The 12,632-nt window shown below is 36.0% G+C and overlaps 1 protein-coding gene across 4 annotated transcripts; it reads right to left on the reverse strand.

The window, feature by feature from the left end:
* Window positions 1–2,532: 2,532 nt before the first annotated feature.
* Window positions 2,533–6,581, reverse strand: LOC116125745 (GATA transcription factor 24-like). 4 transcript variants are annotated; one of them, XR_004127380.1, is made up of 7 exons: window positions 6,469–6,581; window positions 5,806–5,875; window positions 5,584–5,717; window positions 4,897–5,050; window positions 4,049–4,161; window positions 2,794–2,951; window positions 2,533–2,686 (listed from the first exon to the last, which is right to left on the reverse strand). XR_004127380.1 is itself a non-coding variant. In XM_031411462.1 (4 exons), exons 1-4 carry the CDS (start codon window positions 6,561–6,563, stop codon window positions 4,978–4,980), a joined length of 372 nt encoding a protein of 123 aa, XP_031267322.1. In that variant the 5' UTR covers window positions 6,564–6,575; the 3' UTR covers window positions 4,806–4,977. The 4 variants fall into 4 exon arrangements, 1 of the variants encoding a protein (XP_031267322.1); XR_004127381.1 differs by lacking the exon at window positions 6,469–6,581 and adding an exon at window positions 6,362–6,376; XR_004127379.1 differs by lacking the exons at window positions 2,533–2,686; window positions 2,794–2,951 and adding an exon at window positions 3,514–3,739 and having other exon boundaries at window positions 6,469–6,575.
* Between the last annotated feature and the right edge of the window lie 6,051 nt (window positions 6,582–12,632).

A 12,632-nucleotide genomic window follows, 5' to 3' on the forward strand; every position in this document is an offset into this window, starting at 1 on the left:
TCCACCTATTTCTACCAAGAAACGTCAACAATGCTTCGTATTTCTCTGGTGACCTTTCGACTTCTCGCCGGATTTCGTGCATTTCTAGTGACGTTTAGTCTCCCTCAACCATGAATTGACCACATCAACTGCTGGTTGTCCATTTTCCACCATGTCCAGCCACCTTCGAACATTGTTAGCTATTGTCAACACCACCATGAGCGGCTAAGCTCCCGATTGTCCGTTACTGTGTAGGCCAAGCCTTGATCGACGACCATAGTTCCTCACGGTAGCTCTTGATTGAGCTCGGACAATTGGAAAATTGGCTAAGTTTCTTGTATTCTGATTATATTTGCTTTCGTTTCAGTTTGTTTGTGATGCTTTAATATTATTTTGATACTTGACGTGTTGAATTGGTTATGTCCATGGAGAACATTTATTGAAATTGAACTTGTTACATAATTGAATGTGGTTTGAGATTATTGAATGTTGATTATGACTTTAAATTGCTTTGATGTTGATTGCAATTAAGTTGTATTAGTGTTTAATATCATTTCTACTATGAATGCATTTGTTGTGTAATAGGTTGATTGCATGATACAAAGTTGATAGGTTGTACCTGTTGGCTTTGTACCAACTAGTGATATTTAATTGTTAGAGCTTTTAGTTAGTCGATGATAGTTTTTAACCAATTGATCTATAACTAAGACGACAGGGAGACAGGTTAAATTATACCTAGATTGCTGGAAAATCATTTTATGTAATTTGCATAGCCTTGTAGGTTTAGGAAGTCTAAGAGCAAGGAGTAGAATTGTGAGAGTTGGTTTTGTGTCGAACTAAATCCGGAAGGGCAACACCTTTATCATTAAGTTTTAGTTAGCTATTTATTTTATGCTTTTAATTTCCTGCAATTAATTAGTTTTCTTAGTTTTAATCAATCAATTTGCTAATTTCATTTTCAATAACTCAAATACACATTAGATTGTTAGTCTTTGCTCCCTGTGGATTCAACCCTGGTTACTGCTTACTACAATATTAAGGTTAATTTTGTGGCTGTGACGATAGGCTCAACAGTCCTATCAGGATTGACATGAGCCTATCTATCAGAATCTGATAGAATCACCGGCTTTCGACTCGTCGTTTGGCTACAATAGGTAGTCAAGTGTTTTGTCGTCGTTCTGCCTCAAAGTGACACATCAAAATTTGGTAATTTTATCGAATTCTGACAGATCGACTCACGTTGATCCCAATAGGACCGACTGTGACGTTAACGCTTCATCGTTGACTTGTGTTGACCTCCGATCAACGGTGATTGAATGGCTTTGACTGACTGTGGACCACTACCGGCCAAATCGAAATTTTTTCTAATTAATTAATAATTTATTTAACATTTACATTTTTATTACATTTTTAATTATTTATTATATACCTAACAAAATATAAATTTAGAATTATAAAAATATTTTAAGAAATAAAATCTCTATTTTGGTCATTAAACATACATTAACAATTTCAAAATCTAATTTACCAAACACACAATTTTAGATTTTAAAATCACAGCAATTATGACTTAAAATTATTTTCAAACACACTCAAAATTATTTTCAAAGCTCATTATTTTCAAAAATAGGAGAAAAACTTATTAAACTTAAAGCTACAACAATCCCATTTAGCCCTAAAATTAGGAGTAATACTAGGAACCATGTTTAATAAATACACTGCGGTCTTTAAGGCATACATCCACAATGATGAGGGCAATGAAGAGTGATTCATCATACTCCTAACCATATCCATTAATATATGGTTATGCCTTTTTACAACACCATTTTGTTGTGGTGTGTCTGGCACTGTGTATTCAGCATATATGCCACACCCTTCAAGGAATTTGGCAAATGGACCTAGACATTGTTCAAATTTAATGTATCTTCCATAATATTCACCACTTCTATCTGATCGTACAATTTTCTTTTTCTTATCTAATTGTCTCTCAACCTCATTAATTAATACCTTTAGAATATTCACTAATTGAGATTTTTCATGTAACAAATAAACACACCCATAACGTTAGAAATCATCGATAAAGGTGATGAAAAATTTCTCTTCACTAAACGAAGAAATATCAAAAGGTCTACAAATATTGGTGTGTATCAATTCAAGGAGCTTTGTGCTTCTTGTGGCTGTTTTCTTAATGTGAACATTGTTTGCTTTCCCTTAATATAATCCACACAGATACAAAGATCAGTAAATTCCAAATTAGGGAGGATTTCATTCTTTAATAATCTTTGTATCCTGTATGTTGATATGTGGCTCAAACACTTATGCCACAAATAAGCAGAACTTTCATCCGTAGGGCACGTTTTGTACAAATACTCTGATGCAAGGTCAATAATGTCTTAGCAAACAAATTATCAAGTCTCAATTTATATAAACCATCACAAAGCACACTAGAACCAATAAGACAATTATGTTTAAATAATCTGAAATATCCATTTCCAAACTTAAAATAGTATCATTCTAAATCAAGTTTAGACAAATATACTAAATTACGTGACAATGTAGATATATAAAGAGTTTGGAATAAATCCAAATGATGTCTAGTATCTAAAATTAAACTGTCAGTTCCAATGGCTTTGAATTGTGCCTTGACTCTATTCTCCCCAAACACAAACCTTTCATTGGCGTTTATGGTATGGGTTGTAAGGAATCCCTACAATGTATTTGAAATGTGAGTGGTACAACCAGAATCAATCTACCAAGTATTATAAAGAAATTCAGATAAATTTGATTTGGAACATACTAAAGCTCTAGGCTTACCTTTCTTTTCGCACAATGCCTGTCATTTCAGGCAATCTCTTTGATAGTGCCTAGGCTCTTTTTACATAAATGACACCAATTATTTTTCGTTCCTTCTTGTGGATTTGGGTAGATGACTCATTGATCATTAATGGTCATTTCACTACAACAAAAATGGCCTACGGTAACATGCAAAAAATGCTACCATAAGTAAACAATAGCTTTTATAAACATGTTGTTATAGCTCATGTTACTAAAAAATAAAAATTGATAACACTTTTTGTATGTTATTAATCATTTCAATAACTGTAATAAAATGTTATTGTGAAATATATTATAACACGCATTTGTGTAACAAATGATATTAAGTACACTACATAAATGTTATAAATAAGTTTTTTTTATAACATTCTTAACCTATTATAGTTTAATTTTTTGTAACATTTTCAAAATTTTATAAATAACTAATCTACAACATTTTTATAATATTGTAGATTGGTTTTTCTTAACATTGCTAAAATGCTATAAAATAGTTCTTAATAACATGTTAAAGATGCTATCACAGTTTTAAAAAGTGTTGTAGATAGGTATTCATTACATTTTGTAAACGTTATAAAATTATTTTCCATAACACTTTGAAAGTGCTATCAACGTATATGTTATAACATATATAAAAACTGGTACAATTGTTACTTTAATAATACAACTTATAAATAATGATACACTAATTTTTCAAAGACCATTTCATTGATGGTGAACCTTCATATACAAAAAGTTTGTATATATGCCTAATAAATAGGCACCCTACTTTCTTTGCATCCATAAAATCTAGAACCTAGATGATTGGAAACAATGAACAATAGTTATCCTTTCCAATCATTCAAAATTTTTTAACAAAAACCATCATGCATACCATCTTCCCTTTCCAATTGTGCTTTACAAAAAAGTACTCTTCCCTTTTCACAACCTATAATTACATTAATACAAAAGACATCTTCAATTCCCATGTATATTCTCAAAGATGACAACACATATATTGTAAATTCAAGAAAAGATGAAGACAAAAGCACCTCAAACATGTAATACAAAACAAAGAGGAAAAGAACATGTTTAAATCTCCAACTTCACAATCATATGATTCTAAAAAACGGCACCATGCAAGTTTAAAGATATATCAATATTACATATTTCCAAATCTTATCTCCAAATTATACATTATAATATATGTTACAATAGATGAAACCTAAAAGAGATGATATAATCGGAAATAAGTTACCTAAAATTGTTTTGGAAAAGCTAGGACAACTTTGTCAGTAGGCCAAGCAACTTTTGTTTCAACCTCTCTGGTGGAAGGATCCACGGAAAATTAGGACTACTAATCCAGTGGCACTGCAAAGCAAGAAAAACAAAGTCATCATTAGAAAAATAAGGCAGTGAATGAACATTTAGTCAAGCAAACAACTTGTGTTTTCCTTTTTACACGAAGTTTAACTACAGATCTTATTAAATTCAAAAACCAAACATCTAACTAGCAGTTGTGTAATGTTTTTGGAAATGTACTAAAATAACATAGTTGAGGACTAATGATAGAGAAAGAACATGAAACTAACCACAACAAATTAATAGAAAGGTCGAGGAACTAACATGCAAGCCTTTTTTACTTGAAAGGAGCCTTGCAGGCTCATGCTTATATAGGTTCTAAAAGGTTATTAGGTCAAACTTTACAAACCAAAAGAGATATTATATTACATTAGCAATAAGTTATGAATCTAGATCTCTTTTTTTGTCACATACATTCCAGAGTGGAATAAATTTAATATTTCTATGAAGTGACGGAAGAGATTATTCAACAAGTGACTGAGGTTAGCAGCCGAAGTTCACCTCCACCACAATGGGCAAACCAAATAAAATATACAGTTTGAGAAGGTGTTGACTTGTGTGCATAGGTGGCAGGCAGCTGCAACAAGAAAACTAGAAGCGAAATACCTCAAGGGGCATACGCGCAAAAAAAAAAAAAAAAAGATATCCACAAATATAAAATATGATGCAAAAGTTTAAAATGTATGACATGCATGATTAATGTTACAAAAAATACATAAGCTTAAAATGAATGAAGATTCTTACACTCCAATGCTTTTATAGCTGAACTTTGCACATAACAAGTAAGAATCAAGCTCACACAGGTTCAAGAGTAGCACCATTGCTTCAATTTGAGTTTACAACATCTGTATTATAAGAATCCTTTGATGATGTAAATTGTCCATTCTTACGATTCATCCTAGCATCAAATAGAATTGCACAGTATTAACACCAATATTTCAATGTCTCAAATAACACAAGCCTCCATGATAGATAATGATTTCACATCTAACAAATGAAGAGCAACAAAATATAAATTACTCTAATAAAACATATAAACTCAAACAGGTATAAATTAATAAAGATATCAATGAACCTACACTCACATATCACAGCAAATTTATATGCAAAAATAGCTTCACCTAATATGTTCGCACCAAATTTGAGGATATGTGTTCTAATGCACTAAGTTATACATTTGTTTATGTGTGAGGAAAGGAGGAGAAACCAAAAGTGAAGTTCACATCATATATAACTAGCATCTAAAACCCCTCAATTTTTCCCACTACGAATTGCAGAGATTTACGGGGACAATTAAGAGTGCATGACAATAACGATTTTACATTTGCTCTATTCTTAAAAAAGGAACAATCAGAGGACACTTATCTCCTATTATGTACTCCCTTTCTTACGTAAAAAAGGAGTACTTGGGGAACAGAGTTAGCACCTTACCTCTCAACAACCTCTTTCCGACAACTGTACCTAATTTTCTTTTCAAAGTATCTTTCTTTCCGCTTTTCACGAAATCTCATGAGAGAGGCAATTCTTCGTGAAAGCTTTGACCCATATGAGGCATTTCCCACAACCTGGAAGAGACATTATCAGTAAACATTGACAATGCAACACAGTTTGACATAATTTTCTATAAGAAAGGTAGCATTGAAATGATACAACCTCGACGTTTTCTTGGAGACAACTTTCAGAGTTAGGAACAGCAGTAGGAATATCACAGTCCCCCAGTAACCTGTCATACGCATTCCACCAAATTAAGAAACCAAAATACACCAAAAGAGCAATCCTAAAGTTATCAATTTTCTAAAAAATTGCTCATGAAACAGTAAACCGAATTTCAAAATATCGTCACAATGTCCAATGTGGCGTTCTTCCCCCAATTATTCTTACATTAACTCGGCCAATATGAAAAATAATAGAAAACATTGAAGCCCCAATCACCGAAAGTACACTTTAAATTTCGCATTCTTCTAAGATAACAAACACAAGAAATTAGAAAACATTCCTAACCCCAACCACCCGCCACCCCCGCGCCCCCCCCCCCCCCCCCCCCCCCCCCCCCCCCCCAAAAAAAAAAAAAAAACAGCGTAACCTTCTAAGGAGTTAAAACGAATCTGGGTTTAATTAGGATAAATCTGGGAGGAAACATTAAAACAGAAATATAAGATCACAGTGAGATGAAAATCGAAGTCCAGGAACAAAGAATGAATACGCAAACCTCCCAAAAATGAAAATCAGAGTCGGAATGAAGAAAAACAACTACATTAAAACGAAGATGAATGAAGCTGGTAAATGGAAGAGAAGACAGACTGACAGAGAACGAACCTGCAAGTCGAGGAATGAAGCTCGAACCGAACCGAAGATGATGAATGAAGTTGGATTGGAAGCCGAAGATAGAGAAAATTTAGTTGACCGGCCATCCCAAGTTTCGATTTAAGAAAATGGCCTTGAAACTGTTTTTCATTTTTTTTTTAATTTAGAGAAGCTGACGTGGTACAGTTAGGATCCATAAACATGTAAAATAGGTTAAAATGAAAAGATTAAAACATATAAGGACAACATACTAATTAATGAAAGTTTTTAAATTTTGAAATTTGAAAAAGAGCCCCACCCATTCAAATCGCTTAATCGAAACCAATTAAGGCAAAAATCGATATCTTCAATCCCTAAATGCATTCTGTGCAATTGTCGGCTATAACAGTCCACATTCTGGCAAATTTTCACACCCAAATTCAATCCCAAAGCTTCTTCCTTTCTTGAAACCATGGCTGACATTCACAATGAGAAGGAAAACCTAACGCCTCTTCGAATCGTAGAGTCTGGCAGCGCAAGCAACTGGCTACTCCGGTGGATCCTCCAATCAGTGAAGGTGTTCCAGCAGCGGAGACGACGGCGGCACAACAAGAGAGAGAATAGGAGCAAAACGGTTCTGAAGAGGAAGAGGAGGCTAAGCAGAATTCAGGCCAGGAAGAGGAGTCCGGCGAGAGTTCAAACGAGGAGGAGGAGGCCACCAAAGAGGAGGAGGCCGCCGAAGAAAAGGTATTTGTACTTGCCGAGACCTAAGATCGCTTAAGCGTCCTTTGTATCGCTTAAGCGATTGATGGCTTTTACTCTTGGTCGCTTAAGCTATTTAGGATTATTTAAGAGTAAAAGCGATGAATCGCTTAAACGATATAAACGATCGCTTAAGCGATCTTAGATCTGGCAGATGTTGATTCTGCCTCTTACAAGATCTCTTAAGCGATCTCTTCCGAGGCAGAACCAAATCTGTCCAGATCTATAATCGCTTAAGCGATCCTTTGTATCGCTTAAGCAATTTCAGATCGCTTAAGAGTAAAAGCGACGAATCGCTTAAGCGATCTTAGATCTGGGCAGATGTCGATTCTGCCTTGGAAGAGATCGCTTAAGCGAGCTTAAACTTAAGTGATTCGTTGCTTTTACTCTTAAGCGATCTTGTATGAGGCAAAATCATCTGCCCATCGCTTAAGCGATTCTTCTGGAGCGTATTTTGTTTATATTTGATTTAGTTTAATTTTTTTTCTGATATTTTGTTTATATCGATTGTGCAGATTTTCTAGAGCGTAAACTATAGAGAGTACGGATTGGAGGTTGTAAGCAATACAGTACTATACTTCCCTGTGAGGGTGACAGTGAGGTCAAGTTGGGATGTTTTAACGATAATATTTGGTATTTTAGGTACAGTGAGGAATGGTGAAAGGAGTTTCAAAGAGATTTGTTTCAATCATTTTTGGGATATGGACACAAAATGGAAAAAGACATTCTGGGGGTTGGGAGTGCATTACATGTTGCTGCACTCAATAAAAAGTAACAAAAAGCACGAAATGTGGTTCATGGTGGATGGAAAGCCANTCCCATTATTAATATTGTTTATTGATTGACCAAGAGAGACATTATTGTCACTTTAAATATTTTCTTTAGTCAATAAATACCGACTACCCAGTTGCATTGGGATATATATTTTCAATCATATATACATATAAAAATAGTCAAAGACAAAATGTCATGTAAATCAATGTAGAATTTTCAATTGTTTTGGTTATCAGTCTTCTTTTGAAAGTAATTGTGCTATAAAACGAATTATGGAGTGTGTTGATCCGTGATTTTGATAATAACGACTCGCACGTGTAAAGTGTTAAGTTGTTCTTAAAAATTACACGTGAACTATTATAATTAGGTATAAAGACTAAATAATAAATGAGAGATACGATTTTTAAAGTGGTTCGGATGCTTAAAGCAAATCCTACGTCCACTTTTATTTATGAGAGATTACAAGAGGTCGCATAAAACGAATAGCGAACAGAGGTACAATAATTGATTATTCAGAGAGAATATCAAGTCAGTCTCTTTCTCGTAGGTTACCTTTGCTTTAAAAATAAAGATTACAATCAGAATAAGGGTTCAGTTTCATAATCTCGAAAATGAGAGGGGGAATCCTTTATTTATAGTAAATGAATTCAAGGTAATGATTACAAATCTGCAAGTGAGTAGGTGTCATACAAGTCCTTCCTTGCCTTCCATTGGCTGATAACTTAAAAAATATCCTCGAATTATTTGGGACTTGGACATGTGTGCGGTCTTCAGTCACTCATAGATAAAACCTAAATTTGTTAAGTTGGCGACAACCATATTCTTTCTGTCATGAAGCAACGTGGCAGCTCCTGGATGACGCAAAGCCTTCATAAACTCTGATTGGTGCTTGCTGATGTAAACTAACGTCAGTCCTGATTTTTTAGGCATAACAAAACTCCCCAGTTCTTAAGGTTTAAAGCGTAAATCTTGAAACTTCATGATTATGTCGCGACCTGACTTGTCTCGAGGAGTGTTTGCCCGAACTAATAGTTGAGAACAACCACATTGTTGCAAACGACATGAGGCTGATAGTTTGACTCGACCAGCGAACTAAGAGTAAATCGTGACATGGGTCTCGAGAACTACACAAGCGACCTGATGTGATCATTCGCAAAGGTCTAGCGACCTAAGCTGGATCATGATCAGTGCTATGAAAATGTGTTTCATACTCTACCTATCATTCACGACCTGAAAACACTTAGAACATTTTGCTGTCGACAATTGAGAATCATTTTGCTCGATGTTCAAATTTGACATGTGGAAAAAATGTCTTATTCAAACGACCTCCTTAGATGTTATCCGTTGCGCTTGACAACTATCTTGGTCAATAAAATAAGTTTTATCTGACAGACGTGTCTCTGCGTAATAAGTGTCAACCATGAGCATTAAATGCAAGTAATGTTGAAACGACATTCCCTTTTGAAGCATTAAATGCGGACGAGGGCACATTTAATGTGGAAGAGATAATCACGCCGGTGTTTGGCGATTTCAATAAAGAGAAACGCTGGTTGTCTCTTTACGAAGTGTGAAGGTTACTCTTCACACAGATCAGTGACACGTGGTCACAATAAATGGCTGGAAATACGTTCCCGCCCAAACGTCACTCATAAAAGAAATCAAGTGTCGTCTTCCACTTTATAAAACCCAAAGCCCATTCTAAGTTTTTTCACAGAACTCAAACTTTTAGAGAGAAAAATAACATTTTTGCACTCAAAAGATTAGTTCATCCTTTTCCTGATTGATGCGCACTCAACACTACGATAGAAAATCTGTTCCCAGCAATCAAGATGTAAAGAAATTTCTTCTCTTTTTCATTCACGTCAAAAAACTTAGTTTTTACAGTAATGGTGGGTGTGAACATCTGGAAGGCTTAGATGATGAACATTCTCGAGTAGTGTTTGAAAAAAAAACACTTTTAAAAGTCAAAACTTAGGGCACAGATCTTTAGAAAATCATTCTTAAGAATTTTTGGGGTTTTTGGCAGCTAGGGAAGAGGAACTAAGGTTATTTTACTCTTTTGAGTCGTCATACGAGGTAATTTATATGGAGTTTGAGTCACCTCTACATGTTGCCCCCTTTACAAACTCTAAGAGTGATGGACGTCCCTAAGGCGAGAATAGCCAAAGAGGGAAGCTTGCAGCCATCGGGCACCTCGACGGGTCCCGGAAGCTCGCAACCATCACACACCTTGGCGGGTCCTGAAAAGGTGATACGATCAATAGTTTCGAAGGACAAAATCCAAAGAGCAATTGTTCAATATGCGATCAACGTAAACGTGTTCCAACACAAGTCGCACACTGGTCAGGATCCTCCCAAGGGATTGGCTGCGATCTTGGAAGCGATCTTTAAATGTAGAGTGAGGATACCCTTTCACCCCTACATCAGGTCGATCCTTGACCACTTTTAGATTATGCCATTCTAGCCGATGCCAAATGCATATATGATAGCAGTCACCATGTATATCGCATTTGGCGAAGACAACCTCGGCGAGCCAACAACAGAGGAACTCGGTTGTGCTTATTACTTAAAGAGGAGTAAAGACAAAGATTCATACTACCTCTCTAAGCGATCAACGATCGAGGGAGGGATATTTGGTTACCCCAACAACGTTGGGACTTATGAAACCAAGTATTTTTTCTTCGAGTACGATGGAGTCTGTAAATTTAAAAAGTTGAGTAGGTTTTCCTTCTAATTTCCAAATCACTTATCTTTTAACTTTAACTTTTCCTTAATATATTAGGCTAACAAATCTTTTACTTTCTTGCAAGAAGCAAAACGACCAATTTGTTGAAGCTAGTTGATTGCAACCGCATTGACTATTGCCAACCTTCGGAAGTATGAGTTTTTCAGTCCTAACGCATCTTTGGACGGTCCAACTTGTAAGTATTTCTTACAGAGAAAAACTCTAAGTCTTTGTTTAACAAAAGAAGACTCTCTTTGCTGACACATCTTTATGCCATGCAACAACCATGCCACCGAAGATTGTGAAGATGACGAAGAAGCCTGGGGGGCTCGCATTCCCTAGGATTAATCCAACTAAACCAGTTAGAGCGACCTCTAACAATATCCTTGTAAGGGGGATATAAATTGGTGCCGAAAGGCAACAAACCGCTAAGCAACGTAAAGAAGCTCCCCAGCCTGTTGCTGCTCATCCGCTAAGGAAGAAAACCCTGGTCCAAAAGTCAAAGAAAAGAAAAATAATACCCACCAAAGAGAAAACCAAATATGAGCCAAAAGGTTTCGGGATATTGCTAGATAGGCTACAGCCCTATCAATTCTTCTCTGTGAGGATGACCTCGAGGGACACTATCGGGACCTTGACTGCCCCTGGGACCTCACAAGGAAAAAAGGAAACGACTGCAACCGCTCAAGGGGAAGCAGGCGAGCAACAGGTCGAAGGGGTCTTTGTCGCGACGAGACTTGACTCGTTTGTGTTGGATCTTCTAAGGCAACTACTAGACCATTTGCGATTGGTGGTTTACACCTTTTTAGAATGCTAACTCGCCACAACCTTTAACAGGTACGTGGCCTCTCGACTTACCGACTTGGTGACCACCGCACTTCAGATGCAAAGTCAGGTAAAATGACTTGTTCTCTTCGAGAACTCTTTCATATAAGTCGATCTTTTAGCTTTTTAAGAAAAAAAAAACTAACTCTTTATTCATTTCCATGCAGTCTTTGCTTGCCCTGAATGTGGCCCACAACAAGATAAAGATTAACTCTGCTGGCAAACTCCACGAGATGAAGGAGGAAATTGCCAAACTGAAGCAAGATCTTATGGCTTCAGATACAGAGGCAAAGGTTGCCCACATTCAAGCGAATGTGAACATGACTAAAAGGAATTTTGCTCTGCAAGCAACAGACTTCTAGAAGATCGAGCTCAAGAAGAAATATAATGACAATAAGGAGCTCTCACCAACAATAGCGAGGCTCACTAAAGAGTTGGGCCAAAGAGAAAAAGAGTTGCAAGCAAGTTTAGAGCACGAAAAAGCAACAGAAAAGACTCGAACTGAGTTATCGAAAAACTCAAAGATAAAGAATATGGCACTATAGACAGATCCTGAGTTGGCTCATAGGCGAATTACTTCGCTGACCGAGCAAATGAAGCAATAGAACCTCGAAATGGAGAGGAATGCTGCTCACTGGACGTTGCAAACTATTTATAGCTTGCGGTTGAACAATCCTAACATGGATATCTCTTACCTCCCCGAGGAATACCAAGTTACTCTTGCTTCTATAGTTGATGTCGATGAGCAAGAAGAACAAGAGCCTGCCCTAGAGGATGATCACCACATTTATAACTCAAGTACTTCACAAAACAAATGTAGTATATCTGATCATAAAACTTGTAAAATGTTATAAATAACTAGATTCTTAAAAACTTGAGATTACGACACAAGTAATTCTTTGAGAAAAATTGGAATAATCTTGTTAATAGAATTTACAACAATGAAAACTTTGCAAGTAAAAAATGATCAAGCTATAAACGGGGTTTGGAATTACTAATAATAAGGGCGAATATGCTCAACATTCCAAGCTTGCGGTACTTTAGAACCATTAAGCCTTTTGAGGTGATACGTTCTAGGTCGAATCACCTTAGCGACACGATATGGGCCTTC

Source organism: Pistacia vera, unplaced genomic scaffold, assembly GCF_008641045.1.
Source record: "Pistacia vera cultivar Batoury unplaced genomic scaffold, PisVer_v2 Contig170, whole genome shotgun sequence".
NCBI classification, from domain to species: domain Eukaryota; kingdom Viridiplantae; phylum Streptophyta; class Magnoliopsida; order Sapindales; family Anacardiaceae; genus Pistacia; species Pistacia vera.

Coding starts and splice junctions, on each gene's coding strand:
- LOC116125745 (XM_031411462.1), bottom strand. CDS start 6,563: ATGGCCGGTCAACTAAATTTTCTCTATCTTCGGCTTCCAATCCAACTT. Junction 5,876..6,468: donor CTTCATTCCTCGACTTGCAG/GTTCGTTCTCTG, acceptor TGCGTATGACAG/GTTACTGGGGGACTGTGATA. Junction 5,718..5,805: donor GTCTCCAAGAAAACGTCGAG/GTTGTATCATTT, acceptor TGTCTCTTCCAG/GTTGTGGGAAATGCCTCATA.